This window comes from Pongo pygmaeus, chromosome 8, assembly GCF_028885625.2.
Source record: "Pongo pygmaeus isolate AG05252 chromosome 8, NHGRI_mPonPyg2-v2.0_pri, whole genome shotgun sequence".
Taxonomy (NCBI): Eukaryota; Metazoa; Chordata; class Mammalia; order Primates; family Hominidae; genus Pongo; species Pongo pygmaeus.
The window spans coordinates 108,569,468-108,596,696 of NC_072381.2; the positions used below are offsets into that span (position 1 = coordinate 108,569,468).

Genomic DNA, 27,229 nt, shown 5'->3' on the forward strand with positions numbered 1-27,229 from the left:
AGGGTTAAAGTACAATAAACAGCCTGATGGGAGAGCACCAGAGAGCTCATGCAGAGGGATGAAGGCAATGCCTCTCTGTGCATCCACCTGCCATGCACCCAACTTCCTCCTGAGAGAGGCAGGTCTTTACCATTAGGAGTTATGTTCAACAGCATGTGACTTGTCACCCTGGGTACAACAGATCAGAACAGGGGAAGATGCTCATCTCAAGGGCAGATAATTTCTAGGTAGGCAGGTGGCTTAGAGCCAGAGATTTTTGGAAAGTTTGTTAACTGGCAGTGGGAGCAGGAGATGAAAGCCACAAAGGGAAAAAATATAGCATATCATTAAAATGGTAGAAATGTGGGGTTAGCAAAAGCCTGAGGGTTGCTTTTCACAGGATATGAAGTAGTTCATTGGTGGTGCCAGACCACAAGGAGAATATCGCTAAGTAGAGCATCACTATGTTGACATAATGGCTAAGTATCATAAAACAACAACTTCCTGCTACTAAGAAATCAGTGAGATATCTTGGTCCCTAGAGCTGTGCTGATCAGATTCCAAACTATATTTAAGTCCTAATAAACCCAGCCACATGGCTATTCCTAAACTTCAGCATGTGGCTGAGATTTCTGTCTTCCTGAATTCTGTTAAGGCTGCTTACAATAACCCTTCATTCCTTCTGGTGGCCTGAGTGAATCTCTGTCCTCTGCAACCACAAGATTGTATCAGGTCATAAAAAGAGATGAAGTTCTGGCCAGGCATGGTAGCTCACACCTGTAATCCCAGCATGTTGGGAGGCCAAGGTGGTTGGATCACCTGAAGTCAGGAGTTCAAGACCATCCTGGCCAACATGGCGAAACTCCATCTCTACTAAAAATATAAAAAGTAATCCCAGCTACTTGGGAGGCTGAGGCACGAGAATCGCTTGAACCTGGGAGGCGGAGGTTGCAGTGAGCCAAGATTGTGCCACTGCACTCCTGCCTAGGCAACAGAGCAAGACCCTATCTCAAAAAAAAAAAGAAAGAAAAAAAGAGATGAAGTTCTAACACATGATATAACATAGATAAACCCTGAAGTTATATTAAGTGAAATAAGCCAGGCACAAAAGGACAAATATTGTATGATTCCTTTCCTGTGAGGTACACAGAATGGTCAAATTCACAGAGACAGAAAATAAAACAGGGGTTGCCAAAGATGGGGATGGGGGAAATGTGGAGTTATTGCTTAATGAGTACAGAGTTTCTTTTGGGATGGTGAAAAGGTTTTAGAAATAATAGAGATGGCTGTACAACACTGTCAATGTAACACCACTGAACTATACACTTAAAATGATTAAAATAGTAAACTTCCTGTTATACGCATTTTACCACACATAAAAAGACCCAATTAGGGATAAAGTGTGATGAAAGGAACACCAGCTTGGAGTCAGAGGAACTTGGTTCAAGACCCAGCTCTGCCAATTTCTAAATGTGTCACTTTGGACAAGTTCCCTAATCTCTCAGAGTCTCAGTTTATTCATTTGGAAAATGGGAATAATAAAACCCTAAGTTTGTCATGAAGAACAAAAGAAGACAAAATACATCAAATCATTGCATAAATTATCTTTTGGAAATTAGTTGGCTGGGCATGGTGGCTCACACATGTAATCCCAGCATTTTGGGATGCCAAACTGGGTGGATGGCTTGAGCTCAGGAGTTTGAGACCAGCCTGGGTGACATGATGAAACCAAACCAAAAAAAAAAATTAGCTGGTCATGGTGCCATGTGCCTATAGTCTCAGGCTGCCTTGAGAGGCTGAGACAGAAGGATCGCTTGAGCCCAGGAGGTTGAGGCTGCAGTGAGCCATGTTTGCACCACTGCACTCCAGCCTGGTTGACAGAGTGAGACCCTGTCTCAAGAAAAAAAAAAAGAAAGAAAGAAAAGAAAAAAAAATTAGTCTAGTTTGGAAGAGGAGACAGTGGGAGACCTCTGTATTCTCATTTTGGGAAAGTGTGAGGCATATCTTTGACTGTGTGCTCAGGGCACACTGGTGTGAGCTGTGTGGAGCTCACCAAGACTGACTTCAGGGTCCCTAGAAGTCCCTGAATGCCCCTCTTCCATTCCATTTCGCCACTCCCTCTCCAGCCCTTTCGGCCCCCAATGCTCTGGGCTGTCTCTTCCTCTATTTCCCGTGGAGAACAGCCTTTAGGAGGGATTATTTTCTTATTAAACTAGAGTTCCTTTGTTCCCCCTCCGAGACAGTATCTGTATTTAGGCCTTATCTCTCCAGGGAGGGAAAGACTTGGTCCACACAAGTCTGCTGAGTTGAACTGAAGGATTTTTCCAAGCATTAGCAGATTTGAGTGCAGGAAATGCTGCGTGAAGGCGCCCTCCAGGTCCTTTGTATCTCCCCCCAGCCAGGCAGTTAATAATCCTGGACTATTTGCCGACTAGGATCCTTTCTCTGGGAAACAGCAAAAGGTAGGAGGAGGTAGGCCAAATGGTTTCTCAGATTCATTTCCATTCTCACAGTCGGTGAAGTGTATAAAGCAGGCGCGGACACCAGGACGGCTGGGGAGCTGTCCATGGTCTTGAAGTGTAACTGAACAGGCAAGTCTCTGTTTCTCCTAATCCTGGGGTTCTGGAAACTCTTGTTCAGCCTAGCCTCAGACTTAGAAGTAAGTGAATAAAGAGAACATTCTGGGAAGGGGAAAGAAAAAGAGGGAGAAAGAAAAATAGAGAGAGAAAGAGAACACAGAAATAGGTCTAAACACGGAGACACTGCTAAAGCCAAAACATAGAAACCCCAAATTCCTTAAGCAAAAATATGGAAGAAAAACAAACACTGCACATCAAACAATGCAATACAAAACTGTGCAAACACAATTTTGTGAGTACAACTACAACCACATAGGATGAACTGTTACTATCAACTAATCCAGCCAAAGAATTTTTTTTTTTTTTTTTTTTGAGACGGAGTCTCACTCTGTCACCAGCCTGGAGTGCAGTGGCGTGATCTTGGCTCACCGCAACCTCTGCCTCCCAGGTTCAAGCGATTCCCTGCCTCAGCCTCCCGAGTAGCTGGGACTACAGGCATGCACCACCATGCCCAGTTAATTTTTGTATTTTTAGTAGAGACCGGGTTTCACCATGTTGGCCAGGATGGTCTCGATGTCTTGACCTCATGATCTGCCCGCCTTAGCCTCCCAAAGTGCTGGGATTACAGGCATGAGCCACCGCACCCAGCCTATTGTTTGTTTTTATCTTCTATGTACATAGAAACAGTTGAGATTTTATAAATGAAGGACAAACAGGGTATGATTGAGCTTGATGTCATGTTCTTTCATGTTTCTTTGTTAAAAACATTCCCCTTTCTTCTAGAAAGTTTGGGGCATGATTCTCCCTCATCTTCCTTAATGATATGCTCATGCAATATCTTTTTGTAGAGGCTAAAGAAATCTAGCCGAAAAAATAGTCTGAAATCAGACAAAAAAAGGGTAGGTTTCCCTCTGCGTACTTAGAATGTATGGTCTGTAATCAAGTGCATACTGCCTGGTCCTTAAGTTAAAATCTCAAGTTAGTCAAACCTCTTCAATTGATTGTAATTTTTTGGGAGTGTGACTATGTCTCACGTCTTTTACCATACAGACATAAAAAGTACCAAGCATGCAGCTGGACACACAGCAGGTGTGTGTGTGTGATTATGGCAAAGTAGAGATGAAGGCTGGATTTCACTCAGGCAATGTATTTTTCTTTTCTTTTCTCTTTTCTTTTTTTTTTTTTTCTTTTTTCTTTTTCTCAGACAGAGTCTCACTCTGCTGCCCAGGCTGGGGTGCAGTGGTGCAATCTCGGTTCACTGCAACCTCTGCTTCCTGGGCTCAAGCAGTTCTCCAGCCTCAGCCTCCTGAGTAGCTGGGACTACAGGCGCGCGCCATCACACTCGGCTAATTTTTGTATTAATATTTTTTGTAGAAATGGGGTTTCGCCATGTTGCCCATGCTGGTCTCGAACTCCTGAGCTCAAAGCAATCCACCCACCTCGGCCTCCCAAAGTGTTGGGATTACAGGCGTAAGCCACCATGTCTACCTTGTTTTTTTTCTTTCTTTTTGTAAAAATCTCATATGCACTTGTGGTAATCATAAGACAAAGAAAAACAATCAGAGTGGTGTTTTTATTAGAGAAAAACGAATATTATGGCACATCCTTACAAGTAAATGCTATACTGAACTGTAAAAAGAGGTAAATAGATGTATATAACTAATGTGGAAAAATGTTTATGATTTATGAAGTGAAAAAATAAAGTCGCAGCACATTACATACTACATATAATTCCATATTTTTAAAATTAAATTAATCTGAGAGAAGTGACACCATTTGTCACTTCTAGCTATATTCATCTCTAGGATCCCAGCAGCTGGCATATAGCCAGGGTTCAGTAAACGTGTGTGAGATGACCATGGCAATACCAAGGACTCAGAGTAGCACTTAAAATACTCCCAACATAGTGTGAATTCTGACCTTTTTCTATTACTTCAAAACAAGCAGGGTTTTCCTATTGGTGGGCAAGAAGGAAGGGGGAGAGGTCTTTACAATTAGCCCAAGTTAAAATAGTGTTAGACTGAAGGTCACTGGTTCAAGCCCAGATTTGAGTGATACTTTCCTTCTTGCTCTCTCTCTCTCTCTCTCTCTCTCTCATCTATGTATCTATTAATCAATTTTCCTAACTTCTTGGCTGGGCGCAGTGGCTCATGCCTGTAATCCCAGCACTTTGGGAGGCTGAAGCAGGCAGATCACCTGAGGTCAGGAGTTCGAGATCAGCCTCGCCAACCTGGTGAAACCCTGTCTCTACTAAAACACCAAAAAAAGACTGGGAGCGGTGGCTCACGCCTGTAATCCCAGCACTTTAGGAGGCTCAGGAGCTCAAGACCAGCCTGACCAACATGGCAAAACCCCACCTCTACTAAAACTACAAAAATTAGCTGGGTGTGGTGGTGGGCACCTGTAATCCCAGCTACTTGGGAGGCTGAGGCAGGAGAATAGCTTGAACCTAGGAGGCAGAGGTTACAGTGAGCCGAGATCATACCATTGCACTCCAGCCTGGGCAACAAGGGCAAAACTCCACCTCAAAAAAGGAAAAATACAGAAGAAAAATTAGCCTGGCTTGGTGGTACACACCTGTACACCCAGCTACTCTTGTGAGGCTGAGGCAGGAGAAATGCTTGAACTTGGGAGGCAGAGGCTGCAGTGAGCCGAGATCGTGCCACTGCACTCCAGCCTGGGCAACAGAACAAGACTCTGTCTCAAAAAAACAATTTTTTTCCTGACTTTTTAATTTGAAAATTTTAAACCTAGAGAAGTTGCAAGGATAATACAATAAACAACTGTACATTTTTCACCTAAATTCATCAATGGTCAACTTTTTGATGCATTGGTTTTACCTCCCCCTTCTGTGTGCATTTGTGTGTGTGGTATGTGTGGACAGCATTTTTGCCAAACCATCTAAGAGTAAGTTACATAAACTATGATACCGCAACCCTAAAACTTCAGTATGTATCTCCTAAGAACATTTGCCTATTTTTATATATGTCTTACTTTGAAATAGTTTAAGACACAAAAAAATTGCAAAAATAGTACAGAAAGTTCTCATGTGCCATTTACCCAGCTCCCCCCCATGATACCATCTTATATAACTATAGTACATTATCAAAACCAGGAAAATGACATTGATATAACACTTTAATTCACTACAGACCTTATTTGGATTTCATTAGGTTTCTCTCTTCTCTCTCCCACCCTCTGAATTTTTATCATGTGTATAGATTTGAGTAGCAGAAATGTTCCATTACCACAAAAATTTCCTCCTCTTAGCCCCTTTATAGTCACATCCTCCCACAACCCTACAACCTTAATTGCTGTCAACCATTGATCTTTTCCCCATCACTATAATTTCTTTGCTTCAAGAATGTTTTATAAATGGAATCATGTAATATGTAACATTTTGAGATCAGCTTTTACTCAGCAAAATGCCCTTATAATTCACCCAAGTTGTTTCATGTGTTAATAGTTCATTCTTTCTAATGGTGAACGGTATTCCATTGTATGAATGTATCTTGGTTTATCCATTCACCTGCTGAAAGACATTTGGGTTGTCTCCTGTTTTAGTACATCATATAGAAAGCTGCTATGAACATTCATGTACTCATTTTTGTGTGAACATAGGCTTTCCTTTTTCTGGGCGAAATACTCAGGAGTGAAATTGCTGAGTCACATGGTAAATATATATTAATTTATTTAATTAAATTAATTCATTAATTTATTTAATTAAATTAATTCATTAATTTATTTAATTAAATTAATTCATTAATTTATTTAATTAAATTAATTCATTAATTTATTTAATTAAATTAATTCATTAATTTATTTAATTAAATTAATTCATTAATTTATTTATTTTGGAGGCAGAGTCTCGGTCTGCTGCCCAGGCTTGAGTGCAGTGGTGCGATCCCAGCTCACTGCAACCTCTGCCTCCTAGGTTCACCTCAGCCTCCCGAGTAGCTGGGATTACAGGCGTACACCACCATGATCGGCTAAATTTTTGTATTTTTAGGAGAGATGGAGTCTCACCATGTTGACCAGGCTGGACTTGAACTCCTGAGCTCAGGTAATCTGCCCACCTTGGCCTCCCAAAGTGCTAAGATAACAGTAATGGCTTGAGCCACTGTGCCCGGCCAAATGTATATTAACTTTATAAGAAACTACTAAAGTGTTTTTCCAGAGTATGTGTACCATTTTACATCCCCACCAGCTTTTCTGGCGGGAATAAATTAGAGATCCAGCTGTTCTGTATCCCTGTAAGCACTTAGTATTGTCAGTATTTTGTGTTTAATCCACTCTAGTAGGTATGTAGTGTCACATAATTGTGCTTTGAATCTGATTTCCTGATGGCTAGGTATGTTGAACATATTTTTATGCACTTATTTGCCATGTATATTCCCTTTGGTAAAATGCCTATTCAAGTCATTTGCCCGTTTGCTAATTGGAATGTTCATTTCCTTTCTGTTATGTTTAGAAAGTTATTTACAAATTCTAGATACATATTCTGGATACATTTGTTGTAATTTGTAAATATTTTTGGCTTGTCTTTTCATCTTCTTTTTTTTTTTTTTTTTTGAGACAGAGTCTCACTCTGTCGCCTGTTGCCCAGACTGGAGTGCAATGGCACAATCTTGGCTCACTGCAACCTCTGCCTGCCGGGTTCAAGCAATTCTCCTGCCTCAGCCTCCCGAATAGCTGGGACTACAGGCATGCGCCACCATGCTCAGCTAATTTTTTAGTAGAGATGGCTAGGCTGGTCTCGAACTTCTGACCTCGTGATCTGCCTGCCTTGGCCTCCCAAAGTGCTGAGCCACTATGCCCAGCCTTCATCTTCCTTTTTTTTTTTTTTTTTTTTTTTTTTGAGACACAGTCTCACTCTGTTGCCCAGGCTGGAGTGCAGTGGTGCGATCTTGGCTTACTGCAAGCTCTGCCTCCTGGGTTCGTGCCATTCTCCTGCCTCAGCCTCCTGAGTAGCTGGGACTACAGGCGCCCGCCACCACGTCCAGCTAATTTTTGTATTTTTAGTACAGACGGAGTTTCACCGTGTTAGCCAGGATGGTCTCGATCTCCTGACCTCGTGATCTGCCTGCCTCGGCCTCCCAAAGTGCTGGGATTACAGGTGTGAGCCACGGTGTCTGACCGCCTTCATCTTCTTAACAGGATCTTTTGCAGAGCAAAAGATTTTAATTTTGATGAAGTTAAAAGTATTTTTTTTTTCTTTTATGAATCTCACTCTTGGTGTCATGCCAAAGACTTTTCCCAAGTGGTTGTATGAGAAAGCATTTTCAACCCCTTTTCTCACCTCACATGTGTTTAATACTGTGATAGGTGCTGAGAGATATATATAGATGTAGAAGATGAGTTGTGCTCAAGGAGCTTCCAGTTCTATTCATCTATTTATGTGTTTATTTTAATATTTAGAAATGGAGTCTCACTATGTTGCCCAGGCTGGAGTGCAGCAGTTATTCACAGGTGCAATCATAGTACACTACAGCCTCAAACTCCTGGGCTCAAGAGATCCTCTTGCCTCAGCCTCCCAAGTAGCTGGGCCTATAGGTGTGCACTACTGCACACAGCTCCCATTTCAACTCAGACAAGCATACAAATAATTACAGCAGAAGACTATGTTCATTAGGAGCCATGTGAGTGCTGCAAAGGCTATGGGTAGGAGGACGAGAGTTCAAGGGAAGGATGGATCACCTTCCACTGGAGATACCAAGGAAGGCTTCAAGGAGGGGCGGCATTTGAGCCTTAAGGATCTCAACAGTTGAAGTAGGGCTGGGGGTGAAATTCCAGGAAGAAGGAACTGTGTAAGCAGAGGAACAGGAGTGGGACAAGGTGAAGTTCAAGAAGCAAGGGGAGGGGGGAGGAGAAGAGGGAGATAATAAGTTCACTTTCAGATCCATGGTATTTGAAGACCAGCAAGCATTCACAAGGAGATACCCAACAGGCAGTTAGATATGTGTTTGGAGGTGGAAATTGGAAATAGGGGTTTGGGACTCATTGGCATAGGTCAGGGCCTTAGTTGTATGCCCCACAGCAACTTGTACTTCCCTTCAGAGCACTTGCCACAAGTGTAATTAACAATTAATGGTATAATTAGCTGCTTAATCTCTGTCTCTCCTACTAGAATGCCACTCCCATGGAGGCAGAGCCCACATCTGCCTTATTCCTATGGAGAAGGCACCTACTCCAGGGCCTTGGACATAAACATTCAGTAACTATTTGGTGAATGAATGAATTAAAGAAGTTGATACTTCTAACAGCTACCATTTACTGAACATGCACACAGCAGGCACTGTGATGCCTGCTTTGTATACATAACCTCATTTAAACTGCACAGTCATTTCACGAGAGGTAGGTCTAGGGATCTCAATCCCTTAGATTAAGTGGGTTGTGGGTAAAGCCCGGGAATCTGAATTTAAGTTCTCAGGTAATTCTAATGATCAGCCAGGTTTGCAGAGCACTCTGGTGGATTGTTTTATTGAAATTTCACAGACAATTTCAAGAAATTATGGCTCAGCAAATAATAGAAACGTGTTTGAGGTCACCTGGCTAGATGCAAAACTAGATCTCTCAGGGAGAAAACTTTATGAGCCTCCCTGCTTCTGGAAGATCTAATATCGTAAAAAGAGAGTTGTTTATTATTATTATTATTATTATTATTATTATTATTTTGAGACAGAGTTTCACTCTTATTGCCCAGGCTGGAGTGCAATGGTGCAATCTCGGCTCACTGCAACCTCTGCCTCCCGGGTTCAAGCAATTCTCCTGCCTAAGCCTCCTGAGAAGCTGGGACCACAGGCATGTACCACCACACTCAGCTAATTTTTGTATTTTTGGTAGAGATGGGGTTTTGCCATGTTGCCCAGGCTAGTCTCAAACTCCTGGGCTCAAGTGCTCCTCCCACCTCAGCCTCCCAAAGTGCTGGGATTACAGGCATGAGTCACAGTGCCTGGCCTAAAAAAAGAGTTTACAAAGGAAGAGCAGAAGGCTAAGAACTGAGTCATTAAAACCAAGGAGAGTGGTCAGCACTGCCAAATGCCACAGAGAGACTGGAGAATGTGGCCTTAGGGAGAACTGGGGATGACTGACAATGTGTCTGTGGTGTCTGAGTGTGCCATTAGAGGAAGATGAAGACACAGCTCTGGCACACACAGGGAACTCCCTCAGGAGGCCTGGCCAGCTGGAAGGAGTTATGGATTGAGGCTCAGCCAAGATCACTCCTTCACAGCTTTGTGCTAAAATTATTAGCTTTGTGCTAAAATTATTAAAGCCAAACATCTGGGCCTGTGGGGTGGGATGCCAAGAAAGAGGAGGCATAAGTCCCACAGGGGAATACCAGTTTGGAATCTCAGATAAGCTATTGAGAAAATGCAAAATGCAGCTTTGCCAGGGCAACTGTCACTCTGCTGGACTATTTAGGCCTTTTGCCTCACTTTCTTCTGTTCTATGTGTGTTTTGCCTTTGGGGTACTGATTCCACTGGAGGATGGGAAGGGAAAGAAAGCGGAACTCCAACCAGGACATTTTGCTGACTTTCAGTAGTAGTAGCCTGGAGACCTGTGCAAGGATGTGATGGACTATTTTCTGCAATCTCCTCCCTAAACCCAACTCATATCCTGTTGCTGATGGATGTGAAACCGTTCCTTTCATTTGAAAGAGGATGATGATGACCATAACTCTTTATACCTACAGCTTATAAAGCACCTTCACATGCATCAACTCAAGCTTTCATGACTCTTGGGAGGTAGGTGTTGTTATCCCCACATGCTTAGTAAGTGGCAGAAGCCACAATTCAAACCCATTGCCTCTGACTCTGAGTCCAATGTTCTTTCAATTACAAACCAGCATGCTGATTTGTTATCGGCTAAAACTCTTCCAAAGCCCACTTAGTCCTATTCTGGCTGCACGGAACATTTTTTTTTTTTTTTTTTTTTGAGACAGTTTCACTCTTGTTGCCCAGGCTGGAGGGCAATGGTGCGATCTCGGCTCACCGCAACCTCTGCCTCCCAGATTCAAGTGATTCTTCTGCCTTGGCCTCCAGAGTAGCTGGGATTAGAGGCATGCGCCACCACCCTCAGCTAATTTTGTATTTTTAGTGGAGACAGTTTTCTCCATGTTGGTCAGGCTGGTCTCAAGCTCCTGACCTCAGGTGATCCACCCACCTCGGCCTCCCAAAGTGCTGGGATTACAGGCGGGAGACACCGCAGGCGGCCGTGCTGCATGGAAATTAATGAGACTTCAAGAGTCTCACCTCAGGCTGGGCGCAGTGGCTGACGTCTGTAATCCCTGCACTTTGGGAGGCCAAGGCAGGTGGATCACCTGAGGTCGAGTTCGAGACCAGCCTGGAAAACATGATGAAACCCCGTCTCTAGTAAAAATACAAAAAATTGGCCAGGCGTGGTGGCTCATGCCTGTAATCCCAGCACTTCGGGAGGCCAAAGCGGGTGGATCACGAGGTCAGGAGTTCAAGACCAGCCTGGCCAACATGGTGAAACCCCGTCTCTACTAAAAATACAAAAATTAGCCAGGCATGATGGTGGGCACCTGTAATCCTAGCTACTCGGGAGCCTGAGGCAGAGAACTGCTTGAACTCAGGAGGCGGAGGTTGCAGTGAGCCGAGATTGTGCCACTGCATTCCAGCTTGGGCGACAGAGCGAGTCTCCATCTCAAAAAAAATATAAAAAATTAGCCAGGTTTTGTGGCAGGCATCTATCTGCTCACATGCGGTGAGCCAAGATCACACTACTGTCCTCCAGCTTGGGCAACAAGAGCGCAACTCTGTCTCTCTTCTTTTTTTTTTTTTTTTTTTTGAGATGGAGTCTTGCTCTGTCACCCACGCTGGAGTGCAGTGGCATGATCTCGACTCACTAAAACCTCCACCTCCCGGGTTCAAGCAATTCTCCCGCCTCAGCCTCCTGAGGAGCTGGGATTACAAGCCCATGCCACCACGCCCAGCTCATTTTTATATTTTTAATAGAGACAGGGTTTCACCATGTTGGTCAGGCTGGTCTCGAACTCCTGACCTCAAGTGATCCGCCCATCTTGGCCTCCCAAAGTGCTGGGATTACAGGTGTGAGCCACTGCGCCCAGCCGACTCCGTCTCGGAAAAAAAAAAAAAAAAGAGTCTCACTGCACTAAGCAGAATTATGTAGTGAAGAGAGAATGTATGCTTGTCTTTGCTTGCTGGTGACCTTGTGCCGCACACGCACCTCGGTGCCTTATGTATAAGATGGAGGTGAGGGCCATCTTGAAGCATGGTTCAGAGGAGGTAAACCTATGCAAAAGTGCCAGCACAAGTACTGGCAGACAATCATTATTCAGCAGTGTTAGCAATCTTTTATTGTTCACCTTACCAGGTCTTTCTGAGCCCAGAGACCTCAGAATTGAGTTCCTCCAGCTCAAGGCTTTGGTCTGTGATGAGGAACCAGAGGGGCAGGCTGTGGCAGGGCCTGACCATCTTCCATGACATCAAGCACAAAGCCAAGAGATATGCTCCAAAGTCCCATAAGATCCCTTTTCACCCTTCCTTTGGTGGCCTGTCCCAAGCATATTGCCCTTTACCCATGAAGTAAAACTTATCCTAGAACTATGTCCTTGAAGATTCCAATATCAATAAAAGGCCCTCAGTCTGGAATTCTGGGATATAACTAAAAAGGCCTTCCTACTCCCTCTCCAAAGCCATATCCACATCCTGAATGATATTGGAAGCTTGAAAGTGGGTACATATTACAGACTCCACACTGACCCCTCCCAGCCTTCATCTTTTCAGATTCCATTCTTTGATTCTCACCCCCTGCCCCACCAACCCTACCATGTGGCAGAAGAGGCCGGCTGAGTCACCAGCACTCTCCCCGACTCCTGGAGTTTAATGTTTTTGCAGGGATCTCTTTTCTCCAAAAAGAGATCTCCACAGGGAGTGGCTCTCTGAAGCCAGTTGAGGACCTGCCCTGCTGGATTTACACAGACTGAAATCTCAAATGCCCACAGGGTCAGAGAGGTAAAGTAAATGAATTAAGAAGGGGGGCGTAATTCAGTGGAGAATGGCAGGGACTGTGGTGAACAGGAGAGCACACTTCTTATACAAATGGCAAGGGCAACTCACCTCTGCCACTGTGGGCATCCCAGCTCTTCCCATTTTCAGAAGAAGCCAGAAATCCAATTTCTTTACAGGTGAAATCTCCTGGTTTAAAAATGCTCCTTTCGAAATATTTTAAAATATAATGCTCTAAACACAAAAGTCTGCAGCCCCCTTTCCAGCAGCTTGTGGTCCTGGCCTGTGCCATGCTTTAGTGACCTATCGATGAGCCCCAGCAATTCCCAGGGCCTCCTGCTTCTCCAAGTCTGGCCTCTTTTCCCCTCTCTACCGCCGCTTCTCCCCACTCTCCGCAGCTCGGGGTCACTTTCTTTACCGATCTCCCCTCTCTTCTGGGAGAGGCATTTTCCAAACATCTTTCCGCCCAGAGCCTCCCCAGGAGCTGCAGAGGGGCAGCTGGAGAGACGCTCTCTGACGTAGCATCTCCCACCTTTCTCCTTGGGGACCCTGAGGAAGGGGACAAGGCCTCGCCTGCGGGTCCTCACTGTAACTGGAAAAACACGGCCTCGCCCTCGGGAAGGCTTTCTGTGCGCCTCACCTCAGGATGAGGGTGGGTGTAGGGGACACCTCCCAGAAACCCCTAACCTCCCAGTGGGTTAAAGAAGAAAGAGGGGACAGGGTCAAGGGATGAGACAGAGCTGTGTGGTTTCCGGATGGGAAACAGTCGTTTAGGCACCCCTCCGCTCGAGTCACTTCCGAAGCAGTCGATTCTTGGGGAGAGGCGCTGCGGAAAGGGGCGACTCCGATGCAGATGGCCCTGTCCCCGCGCCCCAGTCGTCGCGCGCGCAGCTGCGGTAGTCACTGCGCCTCCCCGCCCCCGCTCCTGGATGCCCCCCTTCCCTCTCCGGGCCAGACTCGGAGCAGGAGCTCCGCCCCCAACGCGCCGCCCCAGCCCCGGCGCCTTAAAAGCCGGGCGCACCGCCCCGCCGCGCCCTGCCTGCCGCACCTCTCCTTTCTTCTGTAGCTCCCGCCGAAGCCGCACGTCCGGCCCCGATCCCGGCACCATGAGCTTCGGCTCGGAGCACTACCTGTGCTCCTCCTCCTCCTACCGCAAGGTGTTTGGGGATGGCTCTCGCCTGTCCGCCCGCCTCTCCGGGGCTGGCGGCGCGGGCGGCTTCCGCTCGCAGTCGCTGTCCCGCAGCAATGTGGCCTCCTCGGCCGCTTGCTCCTCGGCCTCGTCGCTCGGCCTCGGCCTGGCCTATCGCCGGCCGCCGGCGTCCGACGGGCTGGACCTGAGCCAGGCGGCGGCGCGCACCAACGAGTACAAGATCATCCGCACCAATGAGAAGGAGCAGCTGCAGGGCCTCAACGACCGCTTCGCTGTGTTCATCGAGAAGGTGCATCAGCTGGAGACGCAGAACCGCGCGTTGGAGGCCGAGCTGGCCGCGCTACGACAGCGCCACGCGGAGCCGTCGCGCGTCGGCGAGCTCTTCCAGCGCGAGCTGCGCGACCTGCGCGCGCAGCTGGAGGAGGCCAGCTCGGCTCGCTCGCAGGCCCTGCTGGAGCGCGACGGGCTGGCCGAGGAGGTGCAGCGGCTGCGGGCGCGCTGCGAGGAGGAGAGCCGCGGACGCGAAGGCGCCGAGCGCGCCCTGAAGGCGCAGCAGCGCGACGTGGACGGCGCCACGCTGGCCCGCCTGGACCTGGAGAAGAAGGTGGAGTCGCTGCTGGACGAGCTGGCCTTCGTACGCCAGGTGCACGACGAGGAGGTAGCCGAGCTGCTGGCCACGCTGCAGGCGTCGTCGCAGGCCGCGGCCGAGGTGGACGTGGCTGTGGCTAAACCAGACCTGACCTCGGCTCTGAGGGAGATCCGCGCCCAGTATGAGTCCCTGGCCGCTAAGAACCTGCAGTCCGCGGAAGAATGGTACAAGTCCAAGTTTGCCAACCTGAACGAGCAGGCGGCGCGCAGCACCGAGGCCATCCGGGCCAGCCGCGAGGAGATCCACGAGTACCGGCGCCAGCTGCAGGCGCGCACCATCGAGATCGAGGGCCTGCGCGGGGCCAACGAGTCCTTGGAGAGGCAGATCCTGGAGCTGGAGGAGCGGCACAGTGCCGAGGTAGCTGGCTACCAGGTAAGGGCCGGGGCTGGGCGTGAGGAGGGGTGCCCTGCCCTCTTCTGCGCGTACCCGCGTCCTCTGGTAAAACTGGGCCCCAGGACTTAAGGGGAGGGCAAAAGAGAGGAGAGAAGAGCCCCGGCTGGAGGCGCTGGTTAACAAAAAGCCCTGGAGTCTTTAATGTTAATTTTAGGGAACGCCCCTCATTTATGTGCCTGCCCCAGCCCTTCAAACAAAGAAGCCCTTAAATTTCTTTGAGGTTCGAAAACCTAACTCTGCCTGTCTGTCAGCAAGCGGGCCTACACACACCGGCGACCCGAACAGTGCCCCACCCAAAGTAGGACTGAGCCCAACGGGGCAGGTTACGTGGGCGGTGCTGTCTCGGCTATCTGGCTTGTTTGGTTGACTTTGAAAGGCTTTCTGTGCGCCCTAGAAGATATTTATGGAGTGTGGTCTGCTTCAGGGCTGAAGGAAGAATGCGATCCTGAACTGGGAAGAGTCCTATCCCATTTTCTTGACTTTCGCGCTCCAAAAAGTGGATATTGGGAGCCAACAAGCTGAGCGATGCTTGAGCTAGTAGTAACCACCCTGCTCTACCCTCCTGCCCCAACACACACACACACACACACACACACACACACACAAACACACGATTCCCTTGTCCACCAGCTGACATTTCCTCCTAAAGAAAGCGTTCGCAGGTTGGCAAAACGTGAAGGGTCGGGGCGCTGTCCACGGTGCTGATCTCGAGTTCTCCCCATCTCAGAAATGATGTCTCTCTTGTCTCGTGTCCCAGTAATGAATCTCTAGGCAATTAACTGCTTTGATTTTTTTTTCCTGCAACACCAACACATCAGTCTTGGCTACCTGCAATCAAAGGTCACCTCACAGACAACATCAGTTTTGGCTTCCATGGATGGCTTAGCACTAAACAAAAAACACTTAATTTGCTCAGCAGCTGTGAGGTCCCACTTGAAAATTCCTGTTTTGTTAATATTTTCTTCATCGTAAGTGCATGTGATAAGTCACAGAGATGGTTTTTCTTTGTTCTAGTGTATGCATTTTTTCCATCTTTCCCTGTCCTCTAAGCTCCTGTGATGGTATTGATTGGCTATTTCTTCCCAACAAAGGCCACTGCGTCTTCAGTTTTACTATATAATAAATTCTGGGATTATGACCGCAAAGGGCGCAGAGGTAGGAGACAGGGTAAATGGAAGGTGTAGAAAAGAATTGAAATAGTGTGGTTTGGTTTCAAGGTACAATAAAAGCTCCTTTGAACAGAATGACAATAATTCAGAAACTTGCAATAATTATAGCTAGGATTGAAGTTTACATTTGGTGACATTAATAGGGCTTGGAACATCGGTAAAATAGAACCAAGAAAGGAATGAAATCTCAAAAGTAACATTTTAATCAGAAGCTAAAGAATTCTTATTGATGTGCAGGTATTTGCTGTTTGTTACAATAACTTCCTTTGATAAAGGAAAAAAGCCTGCTTGGACTGTTTAGGTTAGTTTGGTATTGCATTATCATTCAAATAAGTACTTCCATTTCTGCCTCAAAATCCATAACTTGGACTTTTCATTATGTACCCCAACCCCTGGATGGCCTGAATTAATCACATTTGGCTAATTGAGACTTCATTTTTTTCTTCTAGAAGCCTCCAAGTACGAGCTAGGTGGTCTTCTGGAGGGCTAGCCCAGTATTTCTACAAAAAAAGGATAACTTACTCAGAGCTGCCAGCTGAATTGGGCTTTTCCATGTTCTCTGTTTGCTTGTTATAGCCCATACATTCTAAGAGGTACTGACAGTTTTGCCTGGCTTGTTTGCTGTAAAAGGCTTTCATCATTAGACAATGGTATGGTCATCCAGACATGGTCTGCAGGAAACAAACAACAACAACAGAGAAACTGCAGCATCTGCAGCTCTGTGGTGCTGCCCCCATCAGCTTGAGCCTTTAGAGCCACAGAGGACCTGCTGATGGGAGTGGAAGAGGAGGTCAGACAACAGAGAGCTGGTTCCCTACTCCTTGGGACCTAAGGCTAAGGTGGAGCTCAAGACTTACCTGCAGATCCTAATGGCCTGATGCCACAAGGTTGTCTCTGACTGTTCTAACAATCTTAGCAGTGCTGAACAAGGTGAAAAGCCTCCCTTTCTACAGTGAGATTTAGCCATTGTTTTCTTGCCCTCTCATCTCATCCCCACCTTTCACTGCAGTAATGGGAGGCTGTTCTCCTTCTTCTGCTACAGAGATTGGTGGTAGGGCCATTTTTCTTTTCAAACTTGGCACCCTCTATGAAACACAGGAAGGCCCCATTAAAGTCACATCTTCTCTGCCCCAGATAGCTGATAGCCTATTTGAGGAGAGAAAGCTTCTTACACATTTGAAAGGGTAAAGAATGATTCAGGGTGACACAGTAAGTATACAATAGTGTATGAGAGAGTCTGAATCAGGCAAGAGAAGAGATTAGGAAGAGGTAAGGCTATTGTCTTCAAAAGCCAAATGCAACTCCCCTCTGCATAAAAAGCTGATGGGGTTTCCATTTCTGACATAGGGCAATGCTGGTGCCTACATAGCCACTTCAGCACCGTTAGAGTCCCGGTTCTGTTAAAGATGTCCAAAGACATTCTTGGAGGGTACTCAGGGTCTCAGACCTCTACTGTGGTCAGTCTTGGAAAGTTGAAGCTTTCCTTGAAAGACCTTGCTGAATGATCAAGATCACCGCAGGTTAATGCTCTCCAGGGAGACAAGCCAAGTCTTCTCTTTTCTCTCCATTATGAGATTGGAGTACAGCCTAATTAAATAGCAGGAAGGGGCTGGCCCCTTGGAGATTGGAGGTGACAGTGGCTGCATATAAATCCATAGCTTGATAGATCCATTTCTAAAATTAGTTACATTTGATCTTTTTTAAGCTCTTCCACCTGGTTTTTATTTCATTTTGTTTGCCTCTCCCTATCTTACTGTATTACTGTCACCTGGGCTACCATGATAGCATCTTTATAGAAAAAAATCTAAACTAGTGGATCCTAAACCCAGTGACACTCTAAGGTCAATTGGGGGCTTAAAAAAATTATCAGGCCCACTCCCAAAGATATGGATTCAGCAGTTCACAGGTAGGGCCCGGGAATATGCATTTTTCAATAAAAGTGCCGCATCCTGTTGGTCCTCAGACTGACTTTGGAGTACACTGATCTAAACCACTTCTTCCAGTAAACTAGTTTATGGAGATACGTATAATGCAGGATTTTTGAGTGTGGTGGAGGAAAGAAAAAGATGGGGACAAAGGAAAGGTAGGAGGGAGAAGAAAGCACGCATGGTGAACCACAAATAAAAATCCTCCATCCCCACTCAAGTTGATTATGCAGAGCAGTAATTCTAAATAGCCTCTTTCAATCAGACTGTGGGGCACTCACTATTGCCTCCCTGACCCAGGGCCCCCCAAACGTGCTGAAATCCACAGCTCTGTCGTTCTTCTTCACCACTGCAGATGTTAGTGTGGCCAGTCATTTCTCTTACTCCACCCGGCATCCTTCCGGCCACGGGCTGCGATGCTCAGACGAGCTAAGACGATGCTCAGCGTTTGTCTTAGCTCCTCCAGGAGAGACCCCAGCTGGAGCTGGGCGTGCCGCTCTCCCGTTTCCTCAGGCTAAGCCGGCAGCAGCTGCGTGGTTGGGGGAGGGGACAGACTGCAGCGCTCTGCTCAGATTCTGAGCTGGAGGCCATCTTTGGCAGGGCTTCTGAAGGGCAATGCAAGACACAGCCTGATGTGGGGAGGAGAGCGCAAACAAAGAGACCAGACATTGAAGAGCAATCAATGGTCAGAACACAGCACACTTCCTTCTGAAAGGAGCAAAGTTGTGCTTTTCTCTACAGTGATCTGTAAAATAGATATATGAAATCTGCAACATAGAAGTTCAAGGAAATCTCATCTGTCTAGAACTCAGCTCCCCAACCACCTCTTATTCAGAAAACACAGCTGTGAAACAAAAATAATGTTTTAAGCAAGAACCTCATTAACCTTCTGATGAGACATATCATCTATCTCTAAGCCACACATTAGGAACTTGGCACCTCTACTGCCCCCAGCCTATTCATTCTTAACACGATTTCAAAATGCTTTTTTATTTGGTTTCAAGACTGCAGCAAGATGGAGAATGGGGAACACTGGAGTCAAGCATTGTTAAGAATGAGCAGCAGCAGATCCGTTCATCTTTTAGAACAAAGAAAATCAATGAGCATCAACACTAATTCAAACACCGCACTTTGGGGCCATTTAGGGTAGAATTAAACAGCCTGATATACCTCGGATGACCTAAAAGATGTCACTGAATTATTTTTAAAATTGATTATTATCATGACCCTTAATTGCTGTGGAAGGTGGCATTATGTTTAGTGTCCTGATTGTGAGTGGTATAAGCCACTTTAGAAAGGCTTTTTATTCAAAATTGTTATTAAAAAACAATCTGGTGCTTTAAGGTATATGCCTCCAACTATCCAATATTAAAGTGTTGTTATACGTTACTTTTCTTAGTTATCTAAGGAGTTGGTAATAGTGAGGGCTTGTGATTAATTTGTCTATATCATCAAAAGGATAGAGGGCCACGTGGTATGATATTACCAAGAATAAAAATCACTGACATTTATTGAGTTCTTCCTGTGTGCCATGCTGTTCTAATGCCTACTAATTTAACAGATAATGGACCCATCATATATTAATGTATATGTGAGATATATTAAATTGAAATCCTAATTTGAGGATCTCAGAACACCTTAGAAAAAGAGTAAACATTATAACTTTCCATATGCAGAAGTAGAAGATTGGAAGGAACTAAAATGTAGAAAACTGGCTGAGGTCCAATGGATGTTAGTGGCAAAGCAAAAACTGCAACCCAAGTTCCTGATGAAATCCTCCTCTTATCTTCATATAGCATTCCTCCTCCTTCTTTGCATAATCATATTTTCTTCTTTCTCCTTTTTCCCTCACCCTAGACTCTTTTCCCTCTTACCACAGTAATATTGATTCTCTTGTCCCTAATATGTCAGTAGCAGAATTGATTATAACCTCAAATAGGAACTATCAGGTAAAATTTCTTGGTAAAAATCTCTTTAAGGCCTCATGATCTCTTAACACACTTTGAAATATATGCATCACGGTCCAGTATAATACGTATTTTTCCTACTGACTGTCATTCCTTGTTCTGTACCCATCAGTCAATTGAGACTCTTCTTTGCAGTATTCCTGTCAATATTTATAGAACAGGTAGGTGGTATGAATTTTAATTCTGCAAATTCTCTTGATTTGGAAGTTTGTACCCCCTAATGTATCAGCCCTACCTTTCACCATTGCTTTATCATTCTCACACAAGGGGAGTTTCAAGGGCCTGTCAACACTTACTTTCTTGAGGTTTCTGATATGTTTATCTGCCTCACTGTTGCTTTTTTTTTTTTTGAGATGGAGTTTTGCTCTTGTTGCCCAGGCTGGAGTGCAATGGCACGATCTCAGCTCACTGCAACCTCCGCCTCCCAGGTTCAAGTGATTCTCCTACCTCAGCCTCCAGAGTAGCTGGGATTGCAGGCACACGCCACCACACCCAGCTAATTTTTGTATTTTTAGTAGAGACCATAGTTTCACCATGTTGGCCAGCATAGTCTCAATCTCTTGATTGACCTGAACTCCTGACCTCAGGTGATCCGCCCGCCTCAGCCTCCCAAAGTGCTGGGATTACAGGCATGAGCCACCGTGCCTGGCCCTGCATGACTGTTTCTTAAAAATAACCCCCAATCATTGTGTCTTTTTTTTTTTTTTTTTTTTTTTTTTAAGACAGGGTCTTGCTCTGTCGCCTAGGCTGGAGCACAGTGGCACCATCATAGCTCACTGCAACCTCCGCCTACCGGGCTCAAGCAATTCTCCCAGCTCAGCCTCAAGTGATTCGCCTGCCTCAGCTACCCAAAGTGCTGGGATGCCCTAGAGACGTTTTCTTGTTATTGCAACTGGGAGAGGGAAGTATGTGCTTCTGGCATCTAGCCAGGGATGCTACTAAATATCCTGCATTTCACAATAACAAATAATTAGCCCAAAACATCAACATTGCCAAATTGTAAAACTCTGTTATAGAGGAAAGCAACAGAAAATAAACTAGTATAAACTAATAAATTGCCGGGGCCAGACACTGTGGCTCATGCCTGTAATCCCAGCACTTTGGGAGGCTGAGGCGGGCAGATCACAAGGTTAGGAGTTCAAGACCAGCCTGGCCAACATGGTGAAACCCCATCTCTACTAAAAATACAAAAATTAGCCAGGCGTCGTGGTGCACACCTGTAATCCCAGCTACTCAGGAGGCTGAGGAAGGAGAATTGCTTGAACCCAGGAGGTGGAGGTTGCAGTGAGCTGAGATTGCGCCACTGCACTCCAGCCTGGGTAACAGAGCAAGACTCCATCTCGGAAAAAAAAAAAAAAGAAGATAATTTCATATAATGGTAACTGCTGAGAGCAGGGTGGCTGCATTCAACCGAGTGCTTTTTTTCTAATTTGCACAAGGTTCCTGCATGGGCCAGCAGCTGCTCTGGCTTAAGGAAATAAAGTGCTGGGTTGGTTGAGGGTGGATACTTAAATTGGATGCAAATGAAGACCTGTCTGAGGAGAGGACATTATATTTTATTTTATTTTATTTTATTTTATTTTTTGAGATGGAGTTTCATTCTTGTTGTCCAGGCTGGAGTGCAATGGCACGATCTTGGCTCACTGCAACCTCCGCCTCCCAGATTCAAACAATTCTCCTGCCTCAGCCTCCCCAGTAGCTGGGATTATAGGCATGCACCACCACGCCCGGCTAATTTTTGTATTTTTAGTAGAGATGGGGTTTCTCCATGTTGGTCTGGCTGGTCTCAAACTCCCAACCCCAGGTGATCCTCCCGCCTCAGCCTCCCAAAGTGGTGGGATTACAGGCATGAGCCATCGTGCCTGGCAGGAGAAGACATTTGAACTGAATCTTTTTTTTTTTTTTCTTTTTTTTTGAGACGGAGTTTTGCTCTTGCTGCCCAAGCTGGAGTGCGGTGGCACGATCTCAGCTCACTGCAACCTCTGCCTCTCAGATTCAAGCGATTCTCCTGCCTCAGCCCCCCAAGTAGCTGGAATTACAGGCGCTTGCCACTGCACACAGCTAAGTTTTGTACTTTTAGTAGAGATTGAGTTTCTCCATGTTGGTCTGGCTGGTCTCGAACTCCCGACTCCAGGTGATCCTCCCACCTCAGCCTCCCAAAGTGCTGGGATTACAGGCATGAGCCATCATGCCTGGCAGGAGAGGACATTTAAACTGAATCTTTTTTTTTTTTTTTTTTGAGATGGAGTTTCGCTCTTGTTGCCCAGCTGGAATGCGGTGACGCGATCTCGTCTCACTGCAACCTCCCCCTCCTGGGTTCAAGCGATTCTCCTGCCTCAGCCTCCCAAGTATCTGGGATTATAGGTGCATACCACTGCACCCAGCTAATTTTTGTATTTTTAGTAGAGGTGGAGTTTTGCCATGTTAGCCAGGCTGGTCTTGAACTCCTGATCTGAGGTGATCTGCCTGCCTCAGCCTCCCAAAGTGCTAGAATTACAGGTGTGAGCCACCGCACCTGGGTGAACCGAATCTTCTATGACAAGGAGTCGGCCATGTAAAGACCAGCATTTTAGATAGAGGAAATAACAAGCCTAAAGGGCCTGGGACAGCAATGAACTTGGTATAGTTAAGGAGTAAAAGAAAAGACCAGGCTGGGCATGGTGGCTCATACATGTAATCTAAGCACTTTAGGAGGTAAAGGCAGGAGTGTCTCTTGAGGCCAGGAGTTCGAGACCAGCCTGGACAACATAATGAGACCTCATCTATACAAAACAAACATTTTTTTTAATTAGCCAGGCATGGTAGTGTACACCTGTTAGTCCCAACTGCTTGGGAGGCTGAGACAGGAAGATTGCTTGAGCCCAGGAATTTTTAGGCTGCAGTGAGCTGTGATCACACCACTGTACTCCAGCCTAGGCAACAGAGCAAGACCTTGTCTCAAAAAAAAAAAAAAAAAAAAATTTCCTTCTGGCTGCTCAAGGACTATAAATATATAAATATAAAGCGATTTCTCTTCCATGCTTTGGTGTTTTAAAAATTCTGTGGAGTATTTCTGCTTTCTCCTTACCTATAATGTAAAATGCTCTCAGTAAAGTGACTGATTAGCAGGCTTCTAGGAAATCATCAAAATGAATGGAGGCAGAGACGTCTTGCTGGAAAGCTCTCTGTGCTTTCCACATTCGGAATTTTCTGAATCTAAGCTGCTAACCTGAGGCTTTGGGTTTTGGAAAGCACATGCTACAACAGAGTTATTTAGCAGCAACACAACAAGCAAGGGAGGGATGGTAAGTGTAAAAAAAAAAAAATCATCTCCATGTTCAGTTGAGAACTATATGCCGTGTGGCTATCCTGAAAAGGGCAGGTGTTCACTTGCCCTCTGGGTAAAAGTTCCCAGTCCTCACCATGAGTCCAAATCTCCTGGGGACCTTTATGAAAAAAATGCAAATGCTTGGACCCCACCCCAGAACCAGTGAATCTGGATCTGGGCTCAGGGACAGGCCTGGATATAAGCAAGTTATAAGTTCATTAGGTGATTTTAACGTGTAGTCAGGGCTGGGAATCCTTGCCTTCTGGAAATCTTGAGGAATTTCAGCTGGTTTGGCCTAACTATTTTGGATATGTTACTTTTCAGGATAGCATTGGGCAGCTGGAGAATGATCTGAGGAACACCAAGAGTGAGATGGCACGCCACCTTCGGGAATACCAGGACTTGCTCAATGTCAAAATGGCTCTTGACATTGAGATAGCAGCTTACAGGTACTGCAAAGGACCTGCTTACCCGAGTAAATCCAGTCACCTAGGGGCAATGCTGCCCAAATAAGTGGGTCTAGTCTCTCTAGCTTCTGACTGGTGAGGGAGGGAAGAAGGGCATCACTGGCCCCTTTCAGGTGAGCTGACTGCTGTGTCCCTCTACTTAGATATAATCCAGCTCCATCTTACTAGTCCCAGAGTATTCTGTGTACCTCTGAAAGGATTTAAGGGGATAATGTGAGTACACAGAGGTTAAAATAAAAACCCATGAGACTTGTAACTTTAAAAATAGGGTTTGGGGCCAGGTGCAGTAGCTCACTCCTATAATCCCAGCACTTTGGGAGGCCAAGGTGGGTGGATCACTTGAGATCAGGAGTTCAAGACCAGCCTGGCCAACATGGTGAAACCCCGTCTCTACTAAAAATACAAAAATTGGCCAGGCATGGTGGCACACACCTGTAGTCCCAGCTACTCTGGAGGCTGTGGCAAGAGAATCGCTTGAACCTGGGAGGCGGAGGTTGCAGTGAGCTGCGATCATGCCACTGCACTCCAGCTTGGGAGACAGTGAGACTCTGTCTCAAAAAAAAAAAAGGGGGATGATTAAAAACTATTAAGAGTTATGAGAAACATGATTTGGGGCCACTCTTTTATAGGACTGTTTTGGTCACGCTGATAAAAATTTGTTATCTGAAACAGTGTCATTCACTGGTTTTTGTTATTGCTGGTTCTATTCCCTTTGTACCCGTATACACTGAAAAAGTACAAATCTCAAATCCAGGTTGAATAAGGCAGTTTCTACCACCTTTGTGGACATCTCACCTTCTTATCCCTATTGCAGCTAAGGTGTTAATTAGGAAAATTACTTCTCCCTAGTGCTAATTGCCAAAAATGGGTGTGATGTGGCCAAGTGGAGTTGTAGGTTTTCCTTCTGGAATATGTTTGTGAACAGGATAGGTTTTCCTTTGACAATGATTTAAACATAGCTGGTGCTGAAGGGGGGTGTGTGTGTGCATGCGTATGCACATGCGTGAGCACAAAGCTCACAACCCTTTGAGCTTTGAAAGTAAATATTTATTGGTTTCAATCTCATGAATAAACTCCAAAGTCCTTTGGAATCTCTCTCAAATGAATCAGGACTGGAGGGTTGAGTTCTGGGGGGAAAAAGTTATTGACTTCCTAAGAGTTTTTTTCTGTTGAATTTACAGGAAACTGCTGGAAGGCGAGGAGACACGTTTTAGCACCAGTGGGTTAAGCATTTCGGGGCTGAATCCACTTCCCAATCCAAGTTATCTGCTCCCACCTAGAATCCTCAGTTCTACAACCTCCAAAGTCTCATCCACTGGGCTATCACTTAAGAAAGAGGAGGAGGAGGAGGAGGCATCTAAGGTAGCCTCTAAGAAAACCTCCCAGATAGGGGAAAGTTTTGAAGAAATATTAGAGGAGACAGTAATATCTACTAAGAAAACCGAGAAATCAAATATAGAAGAAACCACCATTTCAAGCCAAAAAATATAATTCCATTGCTTCGAAAAAGTTAATGCTTAAGAGGGAATGATATGTATTTGACTTGTTAAACAGCCTATTCCTGAACCATAACACCTGCCACCACTATAAAATGTCTTCAAGGCTTCAGTCTCGTATTTAGTATTGAATACTTACATTCTCTAATAAGAAAACCACCCCTTAGATTGAAGTAAACTGCAGTCCTGGAGCAATCACAGATGAGTTATCTAAGAATACAGCTTTCTGACCTTCAGCTCACGCTTCACAGTGATCGATGATTCAGGTGCAGAGGAAGTACAAACTAAGGTGCTAAATCTGTGATCATCGTCATTTGCTGTGAACTGAAATTAAAACTATTCACACTACCCAGCCATTACCCAGCTAAATAATCTTACTCTAGATACCTAAAGCATAAGATCACTGCCAGAGATAAACTAATGGTCCACACCCAATTCTACTCTGATAGAATTATTTGACAAATAATAGGTGTTTGTTTAATGGACACTTTTCACCTCCCTCAATTCCATATATCCTTTTCTTCCATGTAGGAAAAAAATAGTCTAGTGTAGTATTCTTCCCTTTTAAACACATTTTGGTTCTTCTCAAAAGAACTTACTCCCATTCGCTCTCTGCTTAGTGGGTAAAATTAGATGCATGTTGACCATGTCTATGATTCGTGTAATTACTTATCCCTGCCCATTTCATATTCTTTCAATTCTGTAGGTTAAAAAAATGGCAGTGATGAATTTTAAGGGTTTCCCCCAACATATAAAATAATGAAAAGAATCCCTAGACTTTAGGCTTTCAGCTTACACAAATCTATTTAATTAGGAGAAAAAACTATTAAGGATGTAGCTTTTCACCTTTACTTTAGAAGCACAGTAAATATCCCAAACTGTGATGAAGCTGACCTTAGATTTAGTAGTATAAGCTAGAAGAAGTGAGTGTTTCTATGAGTGGAAAAAGCCAAGGTGTCATTTATGTGTCAGTTCATTTGTGGTGATATAGAATTAGCTTTTTCATCCCCTTACCCTTAGAATCCACGTATTCCCCTTCCCACTAGTCTAGGTCCTAAAGAGGCCTTGCTTTCACTCTCCTATGCCTTTTACAAGTGCTAAGCGTAGGATATTTTGTCACCAGAACACAATGCTACCGCCCCAAAGTGAAAGAAACCACTTCTGGTCAATCAACACTACCAGCGTATATATAAGAAAGAAATCTTTCTCTTTTCTAAAAGACTTCCCCAACACTTACCCCATGGCTGCACAGTTGGTGGGGTCCTGCCGGAGAGGAAGAGACACTCAGACCAGAGAAGGGGTGTGCATGCGCCTACTCGCTTGCTAGAAGTAGATTCTGGACAGTCAGCTCTTCATCTGCCCAACTGTGTAGCATCTGCATTGCCCAGTCTTTCATGTGTGCCGAGGCTGATGCAGGATTTGTTCTCTGTCCAGCAGTCACTTCTGCCAGAGCTGAAGAGTTGCCCCGTCTCTGTTCCATGTCTCCTTTAAAAGCTCTGGTGATAAGGACATGATGCTTTTACTGAACTTTCTTATCCTAGCACATGCTTCAGTAGTTCAAGGAACTTGAAAAATACTTTTCCTTACCTTTACCCCATCCCTGTCTTTACTCCTCACACTTACTGTAAGACATTAGTAACATAAGAAATTAAAAGTCACACGAATCCCACCAACATAATTCGTGTTCTGTGGTTCCTGCCCTTTCACTGAGAGAAGCACTGTTTGGGTTCAGAGTCCGTCTGGCTCTGACTGATTTGTATCTTCTCTTTTTAGTGAGCCACCCTTAATTGCCATGAACTTAGAAAGATATTGGCCAAGCGTGGTGGCTCATGCCTGGAATCCCAACACTGGGAGGCCAAGGTGTGGGGGTGGGGCAGATGGTCTGAGCCCAGGAGTTCGAGACCAGCCTGGGCAACATAGGGAGACCTCATCTCTCAAAAAAATATAAAAATTAGCCAACTGTGGTGGCTCCTGTAGTCCCAGCTACTGGGGAGCTGAGGTGGAAGGATCACTTCAGCCCGGGAGGTGGATGCTGCAGTGAGTTGAGATCACACCACTGCACTCCAGCCTGGGCGACAGAGTGAGACCCTACCTCAAAAAAAAAGAAGAGTAACTTACAGAGTTGAAAAATGATTAATTCATAATAATAGATAAC

General features: G+C 45.4%; 2 protein-coding genes across 2 annotated transcripts in view; one reads left to right on the forward strand and one right to left on the reverse strand.

Moving 5' to 3' along the window:
- The window catches only part of NT5C2 (5'-nucleotidase, cytosolic II), a 186,881-nt gene extending 173,151 nt beyond the window's left edge, over window positions 1-13,730 (reverse strand). Inside the window, exon 1 of the mRNA XM_063670214.1 lies at window positions 13,600-13,730. The gene's annotated coding sequence lies outside the window, so the exon portion shown is untranslated. The remainder of the gene's footprint in view (window positions 1-13,599) is intronic.
- On the forward strand, window positions 13,658-26,752 carry INA (internexin neuronal intermediate filament protein alpha). The gene is made up of 3 exons (XM_054436838.2): window positions 13,658-14,722; window positions 23,436-23,560; window positions 24,760-26,752. Exons 1-3 carry the CDS (start codon window positions 13,658-13,660, stop codon window positions 25,067-25,069), a joined length of 1,500 nt encoding a protein of 499 aa, XP_054292813.1. The 3' UTR covers window positions 25,070-26,752.
- The last annotated feature ends 477 nt before the right edge of the window (window positions 26,753-27,229 follow it).

Bases quoted from the DNA above. Each gene is read 5' to 3' on its own strand.
- INA (XM_054436838.2), top strand. From the start codon at position 13,658: ATGAGCTTCGGCTCGGAGCACTACCTGTGCTCCTCCTCCTCCTACCGC. The intron at 14,723-23,435 runs GTAAGGGCCGGG...GTTACTTTTCAG, and splicing joins CCGAGGTAGCTGGCTACCAG to GATAGCATTGGGCAGCTGGA. The intron at 23,561-24,759 runs GTACTGCAAAGG...TTGAATTTACAG, and splicing joins ATTGAGATAGCAGCTTACAG to GAAACTGCTGGAAGGCGAGG.